The 22665-nt window shown below is 45.0% G+C and overlaps 1 protein-coding gene across 2 annotated transcripts; it reads left to right on the top strand.

Moving 5' to 3' along the window:
• Positions 1-1560: 1560 nt before the first annotated feature.
• LOC125511386 (RNA-binding (RRM/RBD/RNP motifs) family protein) lies at positions 1561-10473 on the top strand. 2 transcript variants are annotated; one of them, XM_048676738.2, is made up of 10 exons: positions 1561-1754; positions 1943-3664; positions 3752-3889; positions 7499-7573; positions 7817-7858; positions 7968-8057; positions 8145-8228; positions 8340-8432; positions 8743-8822; positions 8897-10473. In XM_048676738.2, the coding sequence occupies exons 2-10, from the start codon at positions 2057-2059 to the stop codon at positions 10182-10184; spliced, it is 3498 nt and encodes a 1165-aa protein (XP_048532695.2). In that variant the 5' UTR covers positions 1561-1754; positions 1943-2056; the 3' UTR covers positions 10185-10473. The 2 variants fall into 2 exon arrangements, with proteins under 2 accessions (XP_048532695.2, XP_048532694.2); XM_048676737.2 differs by having other exon boundaries at positions 1563-1754; positions 8145-8249.
• Positions 10474-22665: the final 12192 nt, after the last annotated feature.

Below are 22665 nucleotides of genomic sequence, written 5' to 3' on the forward strand. Positions count from 1 at the left end.
ATATTAATTGTGTGAATAACGCTTTATTTGGTATGGAATTAATTTCACGCTAAGCATGTTGAGTTTTCACCATTGTAGCAGCATATATCGTTGGATTGACCTTGTTTGACAGCCGGGGTTAGTTTTATATTGATTTTCTTTTGGGGATGAAGTTTTATATTAATATGTAGATGCTTTTGTGTTCTTTTTTTTACAAGGGATGGATTTTTTGCCTTTTTGTGTTGCTTGTGTTCATAGGAACTATTATCTAATTTGGCTCTGGAGAGCATTTGCTCCTTCACGTCCAAAATGTTTTTGTAAATGTTAAAAAATATATAATACTTTTGATACATGAATGTTTATGTACACATGTTTTCCGTAAATGTTTATGGGAAAAGTCGAAGCATAACAATTTGTGCAAAGAAAAGCAAGTTGAACGCTAAATTAACCACCGAACACTACTGTTCCATTTCAAATGAAAGATGCCGGTGCCGAGTTGGACATCCACAATTTTTGGTACAATCGCAGTATCGCTGTAGTGCCCATGACTTTTGTTACTTAGAACTTGACACATAGTACATTTTTTCGTCATTGCTTTTTTTTGGAGGCATCAGTAAGTCCTATTCCATGCGAAGTCCCGGAGTGCGTGCAATTGTGATAATGCACTTTGGTGGCCGGGCTCCATGGAGTGTGCCTTTTTCTTTCTTTTGAAAAGATATTTTTTGTACCAAAAAAAAAACTCATTTTTTGTACATGTATATACGTATGTGTGCGGATTTTCACAAGAATATGTATCTATAAGCGACATATACAAATAAAACAAATACATGAACCAAAATGTGCATGTATTTTGTTGTTTTTGGGTCGTTTTTTGTCCTTTTTGTAGCCTACAATTTACTTTCTTATTTTATATGAAACTTTATGCATACCTAGAGAACATGCATATATTTTTGCACCTTTTTTGAATCTTTTAAATGACAGTTTCAATTTTTGCAACACACCGGGCTCCATGGAGACCGGGACATGAAATATATGGAATTGTCACTATAACGACATGAAATGTTCTCTATATTGGTTGGCCCATGACGTGTTTTTTCTTCCATTCTCCATTTTTACTTGTTTGTTATCCTTTTTCTCATTTTTATATTTTCATTCGTGTTTCATTTTTATTTTCTTAATACATGAAATATTGTTTGGGTAACCACGCAAACAGTTCCCGGAAGTATACGAACACATATCCAAATATGTATGATCATTTTTTAACACATAAACATTCTTCTTTTGTCCCATAAACATTTTTCAAATACGAGATGAATATTCTTTGCACCATATAGTTTTTTTCATTATTTTATATTTTTACAAAATTTTATTTATTTTAAATAAAACCGTATTTTACAATATATATATATATATATATATATATGAAAAATAAAAGGTATTAGCCGTGCCGCACCTGGTGAGAGAGCCCGGTAGCATCCTAACATTTCCGGCCCGTCGTGCTAGCAAGTGCCGGGGCCCGAGGCCTTGGGCATAGCCCAGCCCGAGCGACCGTCTCGGGTCGGGTGTGTCTCTCGTCTCACCACGAGCCGGAGAGACGGCGAGGAGGAGGAGGAGAGAGAGAGAGAGAGATCATCCAAAACCCCAATCCCCGCAGGCCGCAGCCACCACCCCGGCGAGCCACCCACCGCCACCGCCCCCGCCCCCGCCGGAGTCCCGCCTCCCCGCCCCCGCCCCCTCCCCCGCCGCCGCCCCGCCCGGATTCGCCGCTCCTCCAGGTTGCTTCCGCCCGCCCCTCACAGATTCCTCCCTCCTCCCTCCCTCCCCGTTCCTCTCCGCCGCCCGCGCTCGAGGCTCGACCCGACGCGGGCCTCCCGCTCCCTGGTCCGTCGCTAGGGCAAAGCTTGGGGCGGGCTCGCGTGGTTATCTCGCGCCATTCTGACATCCCCGCTGGTGCGATTTGCAGGGAGGAGACCCGCATGGTGGCGCCGACCGCTCTCCGCGCTCCGGTCCTCTGATTATGCTCCTGATAATTTAGGATCTCTCTGTTTCCGACGAGGTTGCTGCTCCGAGGGGCAGGATGAGCAGCAGAGTGCAGCAGGGCGAAAAGGGCTCCGAGTCAGCCGCCCGCACGCGGCCTCTGAGCATCCATGAGATCTTGCTGCGGCGGGAGAAGAAGGCCCTCGCAGAGGCTAAGAAGGCCGCCGCGGAAGCTAAGAAGGCCAGGGAAGAGCTCCAGGACAAGGATAAGTGTAAACCTAATCACTCGGAGCCGGGAAGAGGGCACAAGAGCAGAAAGGATCTCAAGGATGTGCCTGCGGAGGGTTCCAAAAAGGAGAGTGTTAGAGATGCGTCAAGGGAGGACTCCAAGAAGGATGATGTGCGGCGTACTTCTAAGGAGGGTTCCAGGAAGGAGAGCATTAGAGATGCACCCTCCAAGAAGGATGATGTGAGGCATGCATCTAAGGAGGGTTCCAAAAAGGAGAGCATTAGAGACGCACCAAAGGAGGTCTCCAAGAAGGAAAACTTGAAAGAGAGGCCAAAAGATGGCTCCAAGGTGGATGAATTGAAAGATACACCAAAGGTTCCAAGGAAGGATGACCACAGAGATGCACCAAACAAGGGCTCCAAGAAAGAGAGGTCCTCTGTAAGAGATGATAGTCAGTCAGCTGGCAAAGACAATGATGCTCGTAATTCACATAAACATAGCACAAGCATGAGAGGCCGGCCTGCTGAAAGCAAGGATGGAAACCATGGTGAAATCAGAGCAAGAAATGGTGATGCGACAAGATCTGAGTCTCTAAAGGGACCGGGGAAGAGATGGAATGGTGAACCTGTTCACAATGATAGAATCATGGAGAGGAGCGATAAGCTCCGGAATGAGGCAAAAAGGAAAATCCATGGTTTTGATGATGAAAAGCCTTCATATGTTGATCGACCGGTGCTGAAGAAACATGATTCCGCGCGATTCCGAGTTTCCAAACACTATGACATAAATGATGCAAGGAGAGAGTACGGAAAACCATACCGTGAAGAGCCCAGGTCAAAAAGGAGAAGGTCAAGAAGCAGGGATCATGATCAAGGAAGACGTGACAGATCTCTCTCACTATCCCCAAGGGAACAAAGGCGTAGCTACCATGGAAATGATCATGACAATTATCCTCCTGGAAGGAAGTATGCTGAAAACGACAGGTACAGAACATCTGATAATGTTGGACAAGGTGGTGGGTCTTACCAGAGATATGAAAGTCGGCTTGGTGGCTACTCACCAAGGAAAAGGAAAACAGTGCCACAAGATGAACAATTGACTACCACGATTACCCCACCAGTCATTCGATCACCAGAAAAGAAACCAGCCACGTGGGATCAGCCTCCCACAGCAGCAGACCAATCTAATTTCTTCACCAATTTGCAGCCAATTGTTAGTCAAACCTCTTCTGTTTCAGTCAGTTTTAGCACACCAAAGCAGAACCCTGCTACTGCGCTTGACACTATATTGTCAGGGAATAGTTCGTCTATTGATTCTGTCCAGCTAACACAAGCAACACGCCCACTTAGGAGGTTGCACATCGAGAATTTAACTAGTTCAGCTTCAGAGGATATGTTGATTGGTTGCTTGAATGACTTCTTGCTGTCATCGGGTGTTAACCGTATCCAGAGGTCTAAACAACCATGCCTCAGTTGTACGGTGAGTGATCTACCATCTGGTTGTTCATACTACTTTGCCACATTTTCTTTGTAACATTTATCCACATCCTATGCTCCTTCAATGCAGATAAATAAGGAAAAACGCCAGGCATTTGTTGAATTTCTTACACCAGAAGATGCTACAGCAGCTCTTTCTTTTGATGGAAGATCTTTCAATGGGTCTACTCTGAGAATTAGACGCCCCAAAGAATATATTGAAATGGCAGTAAGATCTCCATACCTTTTGCATCTCTTCTTCTCAATTGATGGTTTTACCTTTTCCATTAATTGCTTGGGTGGTAGTTTGATCTAGATGATTCTCAATTTTAAATGTTTCAAGTGGTATCTGCTGCAAGAATTTGCCAGCTGTTTCATTTCCCCCTTCCATTTGGAACCTATTAGTTTAGAAAATTGCGACTTGGTAAGGCATTTATTGCTTCTGTTCTAGATTATCTTTCAATAATTACTTCTTCCTTTAATATATACTGTCGTGTGGGCTGAGGAAACATCTTAATACTACAATTTAATAGTAACCATTCTTCATACTGGGCCGTTGGTGCTCTAAATGATTATGAATCTGGTTATGTACAGTATAACATACTGAACATATTTTTAGGATACAAGATCATCGTTGTTGTTCTACTGTGGTTCTGTTTCTTGCTTGTGCTGCATGACCTATGAGCTTTGGATTGAAGAATTCATTCTGCATGTAAATGATTAGGTGTGTTATTGTTTATGTTCCTGATTCTACTCGCCCTCATACGGGCAGGCTACTGATTGCTTGAATTAGTTTATATTCAAACCTTCTACGTGTTCTCCTAGTTTTATATTTAATACATGCCATATCTGATTCCTTCAGGTGTTGGCAGTTTTTAACATTTCAGAGGCTTCCTGCACGTTTGGAATTTATTTTGCAGCTAAATGACTTGCCTCAACTTGCACATGATCTTTCCATTTTATGCTTGGATACCTTACTTAATTGCTAAGCACTAGCATTCAAGCACCACCCTTGTACTAAATGATATGATATCATAGGGAAGAAGCTCTTTGATCCTCTCGTACATTCTATCACTCAAGAATTGTCTAACCACCAAATGGCTCAGTAATGAAATCATAGCAAAAACAACATCATGCCATTTCATAGTTGCTCTTTGCTTTCAGTTTTTTGCAATTTCAACATTGTAGTGCCTTGTCAGTAATTTGTGTATTATCAGCATGCTATGATTAATGTTGTTATAATGAACTCCTGATCCAGTGCTCTTATTAACTATTCCAAGTAAGAATTACTGATTAATATGGTTATTGAGTATCATATTCATTTCTTTTTGCATGTTTAACCCTTAGATATGCATGTTTTCTTATGTCTCTTGTATGCAAAAGTAGCTGAGAGTAGTTATTTCAGATTTACTCATGGTGCATAAATTATTTATAGTTGCTGGTTTGGATTTACTCATCACATATATTTGTATCCTTCGGGAAGTTATTGTCTGATGGGCATGTTGGAATCTCTTAAATAGGGTATTTTAATTGGGTGTGTCATAATTCACGTTCAGGATCGTGAAGCAAAGGAATTGTAAAGCAGGCTTCCAGATATAGTGCCTGTATTGTGTGACTGCCACTTCTTCCAAAATCCATCGGTCGCTGATTACAGTGCTGGCAGAATGCCTATGGTGGTCAGTTCATGGAAAAGTAGGAAGACAGTTTGTACAGCATGGTTGAAGTAAATATATTATTAGCGAAGATTTGAGCATGATGATCGTTAATCATAATCATCCAGTCCTGGTTCCAAACATTTATGATCTTAATTCATGACAGTATGAATGGATTGTGGTATCATGAGCTGTCAATTTTTTAATTACTCTGCATATAGTTTAGTGTGACATTTAAACTTGCTATGCTCTTGTTCACTGTACCATGTTTCTGCTCAGCATATTTCCTGGCCCAGATGATGGCATATTTAGCCCCTCTACTTTGTCCGGTTTAGTTTGGAATCTTTACTCCCAAAAGGACCTAATAACTCTCTGTTTGTACAACTGATTTAGTTTTTTTAGATAAGCTGCCCTTTATTTGTAACAATGATTAAGCTGACAACATCCTGGATACATCCAGGAACACTAAGCTGGTAGACCAACGATCAGAGAGCTTGCTCAACCTTGCCAACAAATGAGCCACCTTATTTGCACAATGACTAACATGAACAAAACTATAGAACTAAAACGTTTCGACAACGACTTGATTTCAGCAACAATGGCACCCACTTGAGACCGATCTCTTTCTCTTAATCAGTATAACTGATATAGTTAGTTCTCATAATCATGACTAAAAGTTTTTATGCAAACTGCTGCAACTGAGATGTAAGTGGTGGGATAGTTTGTAGGTTACATGCAAGTGCAATTTCGCTTTGGGTAGGTTGTTGGCCTTCTCATTTCTCCCTAATGCCTCCTCTGCTCCTCACTAATATAAGTCTTGTCCAACACTACAGTGCAAGAAGGGTAGATACAAAAAGGAAACTCCAATCTATCTGGATGACATGTAAGCAAGAATAGAAAGGAAACTAATAAATCCAGAATCAAACTCAAAGTTCAAGCTGGACTACTTTTGAGCACCTGGAACCATGTGACGAATACCAAATGTTTCTCTTGAAAACTTAGCCATCACACTTTAGAACTCTTCCTATTCTGCTGCATAGGGTCACCCTAATTGCAATGATTGGTTGCTTGGGCATGGTTTTTCTTCTAGTTTAATTTCGTGGGGTCGAGGATCAGTTATGTCAGCCCACAGAGGTTTTGTGGCTAGATGACATGCGATGTGTTTTTTAGCCTGTTGGTAGATTACAAAACCGTATCAGCATTTGCTAATGCCAGCTTGAATTGAACTGGGGGATACAAACAGGTGAATAGTCCCTCTAAGGACTATGAGTTATAGAAGGACCAAATATACCCAAGCTAATAAGAAACTGATCTGTTTGGCCTATGTAGAATACAGGGATCAAGGTGAGCCCAGGACCCAGAGGCAACTAAAGAGACTAAATATGCCATAATCCCCTTATTTTTTAAATTACCCTTTAGCCGTCTCATTGTTAGAAAACTATGTAGTAAGATTTAAAAACATTTGTCTGATGGAATTTAACCTGCATCCAGTGTGATTTTGATGTTATAGCTGCACCTGTGATTTTGTTGTTCAGAGGGTCTCGGTTAATCTTGTTTTCTAATGCACTTTTCTACTATGCTTATGAATTCAGATGTCTATAAAGTTGAATGTTGCAATGGTTATATTCACATTTTTAAGTTTTCTGCATGGACATTCTTTGGTATACTTGCTGTTTGCACCATTTGACCTATTTGAGTATTGGAAAGGGCAAACTGTCCATGGTGTCAATAATGACATTGCTATCTACTCATTTAGCGATATGTTTGCCATTAACGTACAAAGGAACCAAATTTGATCAACAATAATTGTGTTATAATATGCGTTTCTGCTTTCCTTGTCCAAGACTATTGCTGGCATACTTTTTTTAGACTTCATTGAGTATATTTGAGAAAATTATATATATTGGTTGGCCCACAAGTTAAGTCTGGCTTGTTGAACTGGACAGCAGAATTATATCACTGAATGCAAAACATCACTCTTACATAAAAGTGACCCTGAGAGTATTTAATGAGAAACCACATCTGTGTTTTATTTGAATGCTATAAACCGCTGTGTTTTTGCTATCGTGTTTTTAGTGTGAATTGGCTATTGTATATGATTTCTATAGCTTTGAAGTAGATAATGGTTTCTGAAACCTTTGTTTATTGCACTTTTAATGTTATAACACACTGTTTGTTCTCTGCAGCATGTTGCTCAAAAGAAGCCCGTGGAAGAAGAGATTAAAGAAGCATCTGATGTTGTTGCAGATTCACCACACAAGGTAACTTGCAGGGTTAGAGATGCTTCTTTCTATTTTCAACTCACCAGAATATGAGCGATTGTATTTACAAAGAGAAATGTGGCTAGAAATGTTTTCATATTTTTTCCTTGTTGATATCATACTCCCGTCCCCAGATATATATGATAAAAGTAGGGTGGCTTGTTCAAATTCGTTGAGCACAAGAAGATTCGACCAATAATTATTTAGCCTTCTCATGTGCTGGTCTATCTTGTAATTTTGCAGATTTTCATTGCTGGTATTTCTGGTGTTCTTTCATCTGAGATGGTAATACAATTGTGTCCATCAGTATATGTCCGTCATATGTTGCTCTGCGAAGAGCCATCCGTTGAAGCATATGTTCCTGACATTTAGTATGCATTTTCCATTCTTTCAGCTCGTGGAAATTGTTAGTTCATTTGGCCAGTTAGCTGCATACCACTTTGTTTGTAATGAAGACCTTGGTGGGCGATGTGCATTTCTTGAGGTATGGAACTCCTGTTGCATCCAAACTAAGGCTTGTGATATGAATATAGAATCATCATACTTATCTGTGACCAATTTGGTGGAACAGTATATTGATCACTCCATTACAAACAAGGCATGTGCTGGCCTCAATGGGATGAAGCTTGGTGGGTGCATCCTAACTGCTGTTCAGGTTTTTCCCAATCCTCTCGAGGTGCAACCATTTTCATGCCCATTCATGTAGTGTCATGTATCCATTTCATTATTTGTATTGAGTCATATATGCTGCTCCATTGAATTCCAGGTTCGCAATGAAGCTTCCCCATTTTATGGTATTCCTGATAGTGCCAAAGCGCTTCTTGAAGAACCAACAAATGTCCTGCAGCTAAAAAATGTGGTATGCCACAATTTTGTCCCTGCTTGATTATGGTTCCTATAAAATAAATTACTCTTTTCACATCAAAACCATTGGTTACCTATTTTTCTCCCTACTGGATTGACACTGCCGCTATCATACCAACCAAAAAATTTGTTTCCACCTGTGAGCTATTCAACAAGCCATGAATGAATTAAAATAATACAGCAGTACTCTGTTCTCTCACTAATCTGTGATATTGTTGTAGTTAAAAAACACGAGTATCAACCCATTTATCACATTCTGAAGGTTGTACACTTGTGAAGTGTTGATGAACGTGCTATTTATGTAGTTTGACCAAGAAGAGTTTTTGGCACTTTCAAAACCTGAGCTGGAGGAAATATTGGAAGACGTACGCATGGAGTGTGCAAGGTATAGCATTCTGTTACTTTCATGTTTTACTCATTGTCGTGGCTAGTAGCTTACATTATGCACGAGATTGGCAGGTTTGGAGCAGTCAAATCCATAAATATTGTAGAGTATCCTGCTAGCAGTGACAGCATTACTGAGGATGTCCTAGTTGAGCCCAAAGATGAGCCAGTAAAGCTTGAGCCCACTGAATGTCGTGCCAATGATAACTGTGTGGAGACTGGAACAGATTGCTCTTTACCAAGTAGGAGCATAGTAGTTCCGTCCAACCCTATGGAAATTACAGGTGCTGAGTGCCAGGATCACAAAGAGCTTGACACACTTCGTGAATGTGATGGGTCTGCAGCGGCAGATCAGTACACCGACCTAGATGACATCCATGCTAGAGCTGCTGGCCCCACAGTGGATCAACAAACAGAGACCGATCATATGGATTCTGTGCAGGCTGATCAAGATGCTACTGCAGTGGGCGACATCCATGCTAGAGCTGCTGGCCCCACAGTGGATCAACAAACGGAGGCCGATCATATGGATTCTATGCAGGCTGATCAAGATGCTACTGCAGTGGGTGAGATCCATGCTAGAGCTGCTGGCACCACAGTGGATCAACAAACGGAAGCCGATCATATGGATTTTACGCAGGCTGATCAAGATGCTATTGCAGTGGATGACATCCATGCTAGAGCTGCTGACCCCACAGTGGATCAACAAACAGAGGCTTATCATATGGATCCTCTGCAGGCCGATCAAGATGCTACTTCAGTGGGCGACATCCAAGCTAGGGCTGCTGGCCCCAGAGTGGATCAGCAAACGGAGGCTGATCATGTGGATTCTTTGCAGGCTGAGCAAGATGCTACTGCAGTGGGTGACATCCATGCTAATGCTGCTGGCCCCACAGACACAGTGGATCAAGAAATGGAGGCTGATCATATGGATTCTACGCAGGCTGATCAAGATGGTACTGCAGTGGACTACATCCAAGGTAGAGCTGCTGACATGGATTCTACACAAACTGATCAAGATGCTTCTCCAGTTGGTGAAGATAGTTTAGGAGAAGGACATGCAGGCCCAACAACTTTGGAGGCCTGTGGTTCTACTACACCCGTAGGTGTGGTGGAGAAATCCGAAACTGAGAAGGAGCAACAAAGCGCTGATGATGTGAGTGAAAGTGGTGCAGAAAAACTACCCGTTGCTCCAGTTTCAGACACCATCGTGCTGGAGGCTGGCTCTATACTGGTAGAGTTCATGCGGAAGGAGGCTGCATGCATGGCCGCACATTCCTTACATGGGCGCAGCTTCGGCGACAGGACCGTGTCTGCTGGATACGCCCCTCATGCTCTCTACCTGCAGAGGTACCCGAGGTGATTTCCGCCGCGAACGGTGATGTTCCGATGGCACCTGATGCTTGTGGCTGTAATAGAAACACATAGGTCAGGCCTTGTAGTTTTGATGTTTTGGATGGGTCAGTCAAGTAGCTTGGGATCAAGATGATGTACCGTTAGTTGGGAGGTAATCTAGTAGGAGACCCATAGCAGAAGCACTTTTGGGGTGAAGACAATGGGATAACCACTGGCCGTTAACATTTTTGTTGTGAATCTTTGATACCTGTATTTTTGCAGTGAGGGGAAAGAACCTGAACATCATTCCCTTGTTATCGTTGCTGTTGATTTTGGGTTACATTACATGGGTGGGTGTGAGGCTCTTTTATTATATATGAAAAAACAGACACTTATACTCTCTCCCCATGGTAATTTCCATTGGCCATTTCAGGCAGGATGCATCCATAGTTGGTAGTATGAACAGGTGGAACTTCATATTGCTGTCAACTTCCGTCGCCTCACCCACGTGCACGCGTCGAGTTTTGTGAGCCCGTTAATTGCAGTTAATTTTTTTTCAATTTGTTTGGGTAGTACGCTGTTACCGACTCCTTTTGGGTTTAACCGATTACACATGTAGAGATTGGCATTTTGACCTTTTGGATTCGTAGGTCAACTTGTCAGTAAGCAGCGTTTGATCAAGATGATGTGGTTAGTTGGTAGACGGGCATGGCTCCCGTGGAGGAGCATATATTCCTGAAATAAAACCTGGCTAACCCAATTGCACATCACAAACAATTCTCCTATTTTCTTCCCTAGATGGTACTACATGTTAATAGCAGCTCATTCAACTTTACTGGAAATAGCACTTCTGAAGAATGTCAAAATATACATACACGTAACTTGCAGTTCCCATTTCAAAAATCGTGCATAGGTTGATGAGAGAAAATGAGAGCTTTACCGATGTTAAGTGACAAGAACAGCTTCCAACCCTGGGTCAGCAGAGAAGACGATTAACTTATATAAGACCCAAATACGCCAGGCAAAAGAAAAAAAAAACTTAGGCCATTTCTAACCGATCCCCTAAAAAGCTATAAGGGAGTAAATTTTTTGGTTTAGTCCCTTACGACGGATGTAGCCGATCCCTTAAAACAGTTAACGGAGTATTTTTTTTTAATCCAACTTCCTATTCCCCTATTTTTTTTCCTAAATTTAGTCCAATTTTTCTAGGCCGAGTAAAACTGAGCCTCTCCCTCCCGCGCAGCACTGCCTCCCGCCCCCGCTACCGCAAGCTCGGCGCCGGCAAAGCAGCAGCAGTGCGGGGCCGAAGCCGTGCTCGACATGCTCGCCACAAAGAAGAAGCTGCCACCGAGGGGCTGGCTGCTGCTGTCCGTCATGGAGGCGCCCCCCTGCCCTGGCGCAACCCCCCACCGGTGCACGCGCTCGACACGCCCCCCTTGAGCGGCGACGATGGAGCAGGAGATGTCCATGGAGGAGCTGCGGAGGAAGGAGCAGAGCATCGCCGAGCTCGCAGGATTCATTGCCGTTGGCTACGGCGGGTGCCTGTACCGTGCCGGGTCAGCTCAGGTGGACGTACCCCGCCCCGCCCCGCTCCTAGACCTCGCCGTCGCGGCGTACAACGGGTAGGCGCGCGGGATCGGATGATGGAGGGGGTCCGGGCGGTTCCCGACGGACCTGGTCCAGGGCGCGTTCGGCTCCCTCGTCTCGGCGACGGTTTCACCTGCGCGCTCGGGACCGGCTCCTCCTCCGCGGTCTCCTGCTGGGGCCGCGTGGCTGCTGGTGTCTGCTTGGTGCTCTGCTCCAGCTCAGGCGCGGGCGCGCTCCCACAGAGCGACTTCGATCCCCACGGGCTCGCCGTCGGCGACTCACACGTGTGCGGGCTCCAGCTCAGGCGCAACCACACCACAATGTGATGGAGCCTCGCCTGTGGGACGGAGTTCGCGTTCCTCGTGACACCACAATGCGGCTGGCGGTGACAGTGCCGTTGCCCGCGATTCTGCCTAGCTCGTGCGTCCCCGACGAATGCCGCGTCCTCCCGCGGTCCGCGGAGCTCTGCACGAGCGCGTGCCGGCGACGGCGTGATCTGCAATAGGCTGTGCGGCATCTGGCGCATGATGCAGTAACAGCTGCCGTAGAACCCGGCGCCGGCGCGCGGGAGCGAGGCGTGCAAGAGCGGCCGAAGCAATGTTTGCAAGAGGCGTGCAAGTGCCGGTTTGAATTTGAGCCGGCACTAATGGTACTATTAGTGCCGGTACGAACGGCTATCCATTAATGCCGGTTCGTGTTGAACCTTTAGTATCGGTTTGTGCCACGAACCGGTACTAAAGGGGTCTGACCTACAGTACCGGTTTGTAACACAAACCTGCACTATAGGGCAATTTTCAGTTACCCCCCCCCCCCCCCCCCCCCCGCCCCCGCCCGGTGTGTCGCCATTTCAGTTCTGGAAAAATAAAAAAAAAAGGATAAAAACTTCAACAAATGAAATCCTTCGAGAGGTAGTTATATTACTACATCTACTAGTTAGGAAAATTTGAAAACTTAAATTTGGACATGTTTTGCAAAAAATGTAGGGAAAATGAAAAACGGCTATAACTTTTGCATACGATGTCGGAAAAAAACGTATAATATATCAAAAAATTCAGCACGAAAATCCGCATCCGATGGAGACCGCCTACGGCATGTTTGCAATTTTTTAGAATCCTCAAATTTCAAAAGGAAAAAAAGATATGGTTAAATTTAAGTTTTTTTAAATTTTTTTGTTAAATCTGGTCAAACTACTTATTCAAGAAGTATTAAGGTTACTACATAATTATTCAAGAATATTAGTGTTACTAAATAATTGTTTCATTTTTTTGAATTTTGGTCAAATCTGGTCAAACTATGGTCAAACTGTGGTCAAACTATGGTCAAACTATGGTCAAACTGTGGTCAAACTATGGTCAAACTTATTCAAGAAATATTAGTGTTACTAAATAATTACTATTTTTTTAGAATAATAGTTTCAAACTCAAACAGTGAAATGTGTGATTTCATGCTCAAGCTAAACTCCTGAGGGTTAATAGGATTGACATCTTACAATTGTCAGGAAAACAACAAGTGCAGATTTGGAAACGAAGGAGAATAGAACCCGAAAGTTAAGCGTGCTCGGGCTGGAGTAGTGAGAGGGATGGGTGATCGGTTGGGAAGTTATATGATTTGGAATGAGTGATCCACACTTGAGCAGTTAAGAGAGGTGATTAGAGACTAAATCACCAAATAATTCAGAAAAATGAAAAATCGAAAAAAATAATCAAATTTTTTTTTCCAAAATTTTCAAAAAAAAACCTTTAGTACCGGTTGGTAACACCAACCGATACTAAAGGTCCCCCATACCAGGGCGCGAGCTCACGCCATGTGGTGGCACTTTAGCGTCGGTTCGTGCCGAACCGGTACTAAAGGGGGGGGGGCTTTAGTGCCCACCAATTAGTGCCAGTTATGGAACCGGCACTAAAGGCCCTTACGAACCGGTTTTAAAGCTCCGTTTTCTACTAGTGTCTGTCGATGCGTCCAACGGCACCACCTCTCTGTGCAGCACGTCATGGTCGTCGCTCGTACACTGCAGCACCATGCCGCCAAGTACCACCAGCTGACACAGCTTGAAGTCTCTGAGAGGTTTGTCGTGCGTAGCACCTGTCGAACAGGCATGACATAGCGTAGCACCTGTCGGTCAGGCATAACTTGACATCTCCACCGAAGCTCAGTGCAAGACGAAGCCGCTTCACCTCCTGCCTTTATCTTCCAGCGCTGCTCCACAAACAATGCTCCCAAGAAAGAAACGATATTGCAGTGCCGCCATCGTCCGATCTGGAAGACAATGGTCCTAGGCAGTGGCGGAGCTACTCTCAAAAGTATGGGCGGGCCAGTCTGAAGAGAAGCCCAATATTTTTGATAATTATGAGCCACATTTACCCTTAGCCCAGCCTGTTGCATGAAAACTTGGGCGGGCCATGGCCCTTTTTCTACAACGTAGCTCCGCCAGTGGTCCTAGGGCTCTCCCTCTCTCTCCGAATAGTATGAGTGGGTCGACAGTAGTTACACGACAATGCCTTCATAAAGGTTTTCAGCAGCAACTATGTCTCCTCGACTCGCAGCCGGGACTAGATGACGGATCTCGAGATCCGACCACCTCCAATGGAGGAGATGACCACCATCGCCATAATCCTCGTGATACGTGGCAGAACCAGAGTACCTCCGCAAACCGTCACCTAAGCCAATGAGAGGCGGTAGGTTGAGAACGCGACGACAGCAACCCGCCTATGATCCGTCCATGTCTTTCGAGTCTACGTACTCTGCTATCCGCTACGTGCAGCGGCGAGCTCCCGCGCTAGCTCCTGGACGTGACCCTGGTACGGGTGCGCGGCCGAGCTGCACGCACAACCGTTCCCCGGCTTCCTCCACCGCCTGTAGCACCGCCACCCCCCGCTCCAGCTCGGCGTTCGGGCGCCACAGCAGCAGTGCCTCTTCCTCGCCCTCCGCCGGTGCAGCTCCGGCCTTCCTGCCGCTCTTCCATCCCGAGGCTGGCGAGGCAACGACAATGGAGATGGACGGTGTGCAAGAGCGACCGAGCGTTCATGGCGAAGCAGTGGTGGTGCATCTTGTCTCAGCAGCAACAAGCGGGTGCACGACAATTTCTTTGGCTGTGGGACGACGTCGACGTCCTTGGGCTTGGGCGTGGTGGACATGGCGACCGGCTTAGGAGGCGGCCTGGGCGGCGCGGCTGCAGTACCACCGGCGTTGGAGTTGCTATTGGGCGGAGGAGGCGGCTCTCGGAGAGAACAAGTTGATGCGTAACTATTTCGGTTCATCATCCGTTTTTCTGGAGAGGTACTTCCGATGCCGGTTCAGAATGTCCAAAGACTTGTTCATCCATATTTGCAATTTCGTGAAGCAGCATGATCGATCTTCGAGCAGAGGAAGAATTGTGCAGGGTTGCTTGGACATAGCACCGAACAGAAGGTCACTGCCGCATTGCACATGATAGCCTACGGTGTCTAACCGGTAGATTACATGGTTGATTATCGGATGTTTTATTTCAATTTATGCATCTGAATAATGGCTGTACAGCAGCTGCAGCGGCCACACGGCCGGTTTTGCGTATCCAGTTTGCATTTTCTATTGAAATTGCTCTTTTATAACTCCGTTTTGCATCATTTGTTGGGGTTGGCCTTTTTTAGATGAAAAAGCATCTATTGAAGATGTAAATTTTTACATGTCGTGTTTCACATCTCTAAATTTGCATATTCGATAATCTTCTATCGAAGATGTCCTTAGCACAAAACTGCGTAGATGTTTGGTTGACTTTTGGAACCTGGGTTTAGTCCAGATGCTTTGTATGGCTGGCGTGGTTTCGTTTCTATGAAATGGAGCTCCCCTTTGATCGAGAAAAAAGAAAAAACCAACTGCATGCTATGCTATGCTAACCCGACCTTTCTCCTTAGCGGCGCTGGCGCTGGCGCACACAAACACAACCGGCACCCACACCGCCTCTGCTTCATCCACCGCTGGCGACGACGATGGCATGCACGCGCGCGGCCCATGTGGTTTGGATCGCACTGCATCTTTGTCAGCACAACACTCGCGATACGCCGGACACACTTCCACTTGGGCAGCAGTGACATAACTGCAGCTGCACTCGATCGGCGGCCACGCCCGTCGCCGGCCCTCCTGCCTCGCGTCAACGCCTCCTCCAGTCCAGTCCATGCTCGCGCCTACTCAAGCCTCCCGCAACAACACTCCGACTCCCATGCATGCGCGATAGACTACGTCTACATGCCTGCTTCCCCCGCCGGTAGGAGACGAGCTGCCGCCCATCGCTCCTCTCCTCCACCGTGTGTGCTTCGTGCACCTCTTGTCGCCGATGCTCAACCCTTTCCGCTTCATCAAACGCCTGCCTGCCGCGGCATCACATCTTCTTCCCGTGGCGCCGCCCTTCTCACCTTCCCAAACCGCGACGTCCGCTGGAACGTCACCGCCCTTCTCACCTTCCCCAACCGCTAATTGGCTACTAACAAATTTTACGGACTGGCTGACCTGTCCTGTTTTAATTGGTCAAAGTAAACTTCTCCTCCTACTTAACCGGCCCTCCCTATCCCTGATTTTAACTGGTGGGGTGGGCGCTCAGGCCCGTAAAAGCCCGTAATTTTCCATCGACGTACCTAGGCTAGCTCCGTTTCCGCCCTGGACCACTACTGCGCGGGCTCCGGCGACTTGGTTAGCGTGCGCGCGCGCTCTGGTCATGGTCACCCGCGGCCAGGCATGGCAGTGCTGCTCCCTGCCCACGACCTCATCTCCGTCACACTCACTCAGCTCGACTTGCACGCGCACGGGATTGGGCCCCATTCTCCTCCCACGATGCCGACGACGGCCTCCAACGACAGCCATGCGTCTGCCGCCGAGTACGTCGCCACCAAAGCTCCTCCCATCATCGCCGTACGTCCACCCGGGTGGCCTTCCCTGTCCCCTCGCCGCTTCCACCTCTGGCGGGCTCGCAACAGCCTGATGTGCAGGTTGTGTCTCCCGCTTGCTGCGCCTGCGCTGCGCCCCCCAGCGGCCACGACATGTTAGCTACTCACGGATATCTCTCTGTATTGTTCGATATGGTGAGATTGAGTAGCTAATAGGTTCGTATTACACTTCTGGTACAAGCACAAGTGTGCTGAAATGGAAGAAGCAAGAACAGGGGAAAGGTTGAGAGCCAGAGGTGGGAGAGGAAGTGCCGCCGCCGGTTCGTTCGTGATCCTTCTTCCATGGCCTGCTCTATTAAGTAGTAGGAGAGCCAGAGGTGGGAGGGGAAAGGTTGAGAGCCAGAGGTGGGAGGGGAAAGGTTGATGCCTGCTCGATCCCTCTTCCATGGCCTGGATGCAAGGCCCGGCCCTCTCATGCCGGCCCAAGGCCCACCCATGGAGGGTTGCTACTTGCTAGCATGACGCGCCTGGGTTCAACCACATTGCGCCTGCTCCTGCCGCCACAGCTCCCGCTCTCAACGACGCTCACGAGATGAACACATTGACCGGGACGGGACGGGACGTGCGTCTTAGAGATAGATGTGCACGGCGGAGGCATGGATCAGCGCACGGAGGTCATCTGCCTCCCTCCCCTCCTCACGTCGTGACTTCCGGAGCGCGTCTGCGAAGCTGGAGTGGAGGCCATGCATATGCATGCCTCTATCGGCCACCTTGCGCCGGGACTGTTGTAGCCTGACTGGTGGCGAGCGGATGCGGCGTACACCCGACGACGGCCATCGCGTGTAGCAGCTGGTCCGTCGTCATCGTCATCGTGTCGGCAGCTAGCTTGCCTTGTTAAGGCGAAGGCGCACCAGGCGAGGGGGCTCTGCTTCCGTTCCGTTGTCTCTCCCCACTCCACCACGCCAGGCACTGCCGCGGCGACCCATTCCTTGCCGATGCTCCGGCCACCTGCCGCCCAACTCAGCTTCTCCCCTGCGTCCTCCTCCTGGGCGGCAGTCGTTGCCGGCACCGGCAGGTTCACCTCCGCCTTCATGGCCTAAGCCTGCCTGCCATGGCTCACCTGCGTCGTCGTGGCTGCTCGATCGGGACCGCAGGCAGAAACTGATGGTTTGGTTGCCCTGCGAAACAGAACAACCTTCCTTTTGTTCAGTTTCGTCAGGTTTGGAAGCAGAGCAGAGCAGCCTCCTTCATCTTCAGGTTCAGTAACAGTCACACCATCTATCTTCAGTTGCCGCCGTTGCTGCACTGCACGCTTGGGCTGGGCGAGAGCATGATCACGTCTTTTCTCCCAAGGAAGTTGGAACCTGCCGGTGCGCATTTAAGGAGTGCGGTTCGACGATCGCTCCATCACTATATTTCGACAGAGCACGCATGTCCGTCACAGTGATGATCCGTCGCGGCCAAGAGCAAGATGATCCATCACCTTGATCCTATTATATTTGCAAGCGACTTGTACTGCATTGTCAACAAGATGCAACGTTTACCTTAGGGCATACATATATCAGCTCGAGTCACATCCCAAAATGTCAAAGTGTCCCCGATCTGAATTGTTTTTCTTCTTCTTGTTAACCGCGAGGTAACACAAGCACCAGGTGTGGTCAGCCCGCCCTTCATGTTGACGAGTACTTGAATGATGTTGAGAAGAAGAAGAAGAAGAAGAAGGAGAAGAAGAGGTGTTTGTACAATACTGCTACTCATGCGCGCGGGGGATTACATCCAGTTTCGTAGCTTTTGCAGAGAAAAGGCTTAGCACCGAAAACTAAATATGTAGTTTGGATGTCTTCGGTAGATTGTTTCATTCATGTTAGATATTCTCAAGAGTCAAGTCAACTCATCCATATGATAGGGGTGATATTGCATCTTCTCCTCTTTAAACTAAACACGAATTAAGATAAGTATCATACTGTCAAAAACAAATCATCTTTTGGATTTTTCATTTTGAAAAGCTGTTTCAGACATATTCCTCCCCTACCTATCTCTTCACCTAGCACTGCACTACTTCAAGTCACAACTGTCTAGACTCTCTCCGACTCTTGTTTATATCAGTTGTCAAATAAAGATACGAAAACAAATCAAGTGCACAAAAATATCAAGGAGGCTGCTCTCTGCAATATGATGTGGCTCTCTAATATATAATCACAGGTGCAGATAATAAGAAAGATGATGTGGCTCTCTCTGATAGATAATCACAGGTGTGAGTTTACTGTCACACACCTAGCCTTCTCTCTGCCATATGATGTGGCTCTCTCTGATAGATAATCACAGGTGCAGATAATAAGAAAGATTCTGCTTCATTTCATATCGAAACGATGAGTTTTGACACTTCACCAATATATTGATGTGAAAAATTAGCTGGATGGCATCAGTAACATGACCATTCCTCTGCAAAGCACTAGGTACAATCATCAAGCAGCTCAACGCCTACTGGCAAACATCACATGGGAGTAGCCTCATGTTAATACCGATTGCGATCCATCAAATTACCAGAGAGTAAGAAAGAAAAAGAAATGCCCAGTTCCTGGATGTAGAGAAGCACCGACATTTTCCAACACAATCATGTGCAAAGATTGCAGCAAAGAGCACCGCCTCTATTGTTCAGGACCTCTTTGACAAGGAACAAATCAAATAAGCAAGGAAGATTTGAAAACTCAAATTTAAACAACTCATGGGCTAACAAAGCAGGTCTACCTGAATTCAGAGCTCAAGGAACATGGCAATGAGGCAATTATAAGGTGTTCCAAACAAATGTAGATGCAGATAAGAAAATAAATATGCATATAAAAGGGGTTGTCTGTCTTGCCAAACCCTTAAGTTGACTATCTTGGTCACAACAAGATGAACAATGCAGCAATGACATCTCAAGCACTGACTACATGCGGCAACAACATGACATAATCACACACACCCATTTAAAAGTAGCAAATGAGCCACTCAAGCAAATCATCAAACTCAATCTCGCCCATTAGTAGCCTTACAAGATCTTCCCTGAGTTGCCTCACCTTCTCCGGGTCCACTTCCGTGAACAACCTGCCCTCCGAACTGCCCACCTAGCTGTCAACTGCACCTTCCGACCACCAACACATGATGGCCCGTGAAATCACCATCACATACACTCCGCAGTCCCAACCATTCTTCTGTTGTGGGGTCGACTCTTGAACAACGTATTCTTCCATCCCAGGGTATATATAGGCGTCGAAGAGATGTGGCAAGGTGGTCCGCTGCCTCGATGTTTCTACCACCAGAGCTGTCATGATGCACAAACCCGGGTGGTTGTTAAGTTCCATCAAAAACCAATAGGGACCAGTGGGTTCCGCCTACAGCTTCATGGTTCTCATTACCATTGACCGCAAACAGGCTAATATCAAGTGAGGTCAAATCAATCCCTTCATGCAAGAGGAAGATGCAGTGCGCAATAAGCTGAGTGGTCGCAACATCAACAAACTATATTGACGCACCTCCTCCTACCAAGTTTGGCAAATGACGGAAGAATCTATTGATGTTTATGTCGTCCATGTATAACCTATCATTTTCGAACATGATCTGAAAATAACCTTGCTCATTGTAAAAACAAACGAGCCAATACAGCCTGGCCAAAATCACGAAGACAATGTAGCGATCATCATATGTCAGTCAATGTTGTTGCTGGAGGTCAAATAAATAGTTTTTATACCAAAATTTTGTACTTATTTTTTATCATACTACAATATTAATAAGCATTATAAACTTTATTATTTAGTTGGTATATTTAACCATATAGTTCAGTTGACATAGTTAACGAATGTTCTTTGTTATCGGTTGTAGCATATATCACTGATCACTTTGTTTATACTAAATTTAATTTAAGTGATGTAACATAAATTATATTTGAATGATTTTTGTGACAATTCCACAAATTATATAGTGCACAGATGCGTATTTGTATGTATGCCCATATGTTAATGTATAGTTTAGTTTTATAAAATATCATGCTAGAGGTTTCTAAAGAATAATATCCAACTAATCCTATATACCTAAGAGATTCATCCCCACTATCTTAGTTATCTTAACATGCAACCTATCCACATCATCAAGTAGGCCCACCATGTAAAACATTTTCCCACTAACTCTTCATGCACATGCTCCCACAAACTCTTCATGCGCATGCAACCTATCACAATTAACTATTAACTATTTTTGTGCCCTCTCAAGCATCCATAACATTCTAGGTTTCTTTTGCTATCTATATATATATGTGTGTCTTGACGTCATACGATCCACTCCAAAATGTCCAACACGAGTCCCTGTTTAACCATTTGGTTAGAATTCATGTGTTTTTAATGTGATAATTTGATTTTGAAATCCCAAACATCCATATTTTCTCATTCCCATTCTCTTGCGCTACATGTCCATGTTTTTTCTCCTACAAGCCATAGAATTGCGCTAGATGTCTTCATTCCATCGAAACCCGGTGTTCCAAGCAACCTTTTTTAATGATGGAACTAAGCTTCACCTAATGATGAAGCATCCATGGTTGCACACCAGACAAGACAAATAAAAAAGAATTAGAGCTATCTGGGCATATTATGGTGAGAAGCATGATGTACTCAACGGTGGCCTCATGAATTAGAAGTGACTTTTTTATATAGAAAATCAAAATCAAATTATGAGTTAAATCGCATTTTATTTCTCTGTGCGACCAATTTTTTTATGAATCCACATCTATAATTGCTACCATAGTTTTAGGTTTAGCCAAGGGTAGAGATGTCTCCACTATCTCTACTCAACGTTGTTTTCATCAATATCGCCTCGCCGATATATTGTCAATATAATAAATTAACAGAACAAAAATCACACTCATTTTTGGATTTTTCATCAAAAAAATTAAATTTTTACTCTAAACAACATTTCTTTAAAAAAATCATCAAATTATACCATATTTCATATTTTTTACATGCTTTAAAACATCAAATTATTTTTAACAGTTCTCGCAGCAACGCGCGGGGTATCATCTAGTATCTTAACGGTGATGTTACCCAATTGTTCGTTGGGAGAGGGGTGGCAAGCGAACAATATTTGATAGCTGTTTTAGCTGTGAAGAAAAATCAAACGACGACAGTTTTTAAACGAAAAATGTCTTCTCTGAAGAGACTGCCACCTCCTCAAACTAAAAATGCCACCTAAAGCGTTCGCATGTGCCACCTCCCCGGCGAACGCTCGTCAATTATGACTGTCCTATCTTAAAGTAGTTTTTAGTGTATTACTAGATGTGCACGTTTATAGAACCTTTGTGTAAATCGTATCATTTGCAAATGTGTCGCAAGTTATATTCTATAGTGAATTCAACATATGCATGGTACTGATATATCACTGATCCTCCATGAAAATAATCATATAACCAATTTAGTTATGATTACATACCGTTTGTTTATTTGGTACACTCATCTGGACGTTTGGTTTCATCTGGTATCTATTGTACACAAGAGCTCTTGCCTGTTTCTAAAATAAAAAATTCCATATGAGTTAAACATAAAAATCTAATTTACATAGATTTCAGCATAATTTGCAGGACGTTCATCAGAAGGAGAGAGAGAGAGAGAGAGAGAGAGAGAGAGAGAGAGAGAGAGACTAGAAAGCTAACTAATTTCTTTTATAAATTTTAGGCTCAACAATAAAGTAGGTTATCTAGATATGCAACTAGGTGGACAACCTATATGACAAGCACAACAAACCACGAGTGCAAGCTAAAGAGTAAAGACAATATAACGAGCTTGCACAAAAAAAAATGATACAACCTGTGCTGAATGTTAGCCTGCAAACAGAATTCTTGATCATGTTCTTCAGTTTGCCAGCCCAGCTAGGCTCCTTCCTAGGGCAACTCAAAGTCACTATCACTGGGTTCAGCAAACACCTCCTGCTCATCCTTAGTAATATGGGGCACATTGGGCCTACGCATAACCCACTTTGCATTCAGAAATGGCATGATATAATGTTCATTTCCTGTTCATCACCAAATAGAACATCTCATTA

Source organism: Triticum urartu, chromosome 5A (assembly GCF_056163025.1).
Source record: "Triticum urartu cultivar PI428250 chromosome 5A, HENAU_Tu73, whole genome shotgun sequence".
Lineage (NCBI taxonomy): Eukaryota > Viridiplantae > Streptophyta > Magnoliopsida > Poales > Poaceae > Triticum > Triticum urartu.

Coding starts and splice junctions, on each gene's coding strand:
- LOC125511386 (XM_048676737.2), top strand. CDS start 2,057: ATGAGCAGCAGAGTGCAGCAGGGCGAAAAGGGCTCCGAGTCAGCCGCC. Junction 3,890..7,498: donor AAGAATATATTGAAATGGCA/GTAAGATCTCCA, acceptor TGTTCTCTGCAG/CATGTTGCTCAAAAGAAGCC. Junction 7,574..7,816: donor TTGCAGATTCACCACACAAG/GTAACTTGCAGG, acceptor GTAATTTTGCAG/ATTTTCATTGCTGGTATTTC.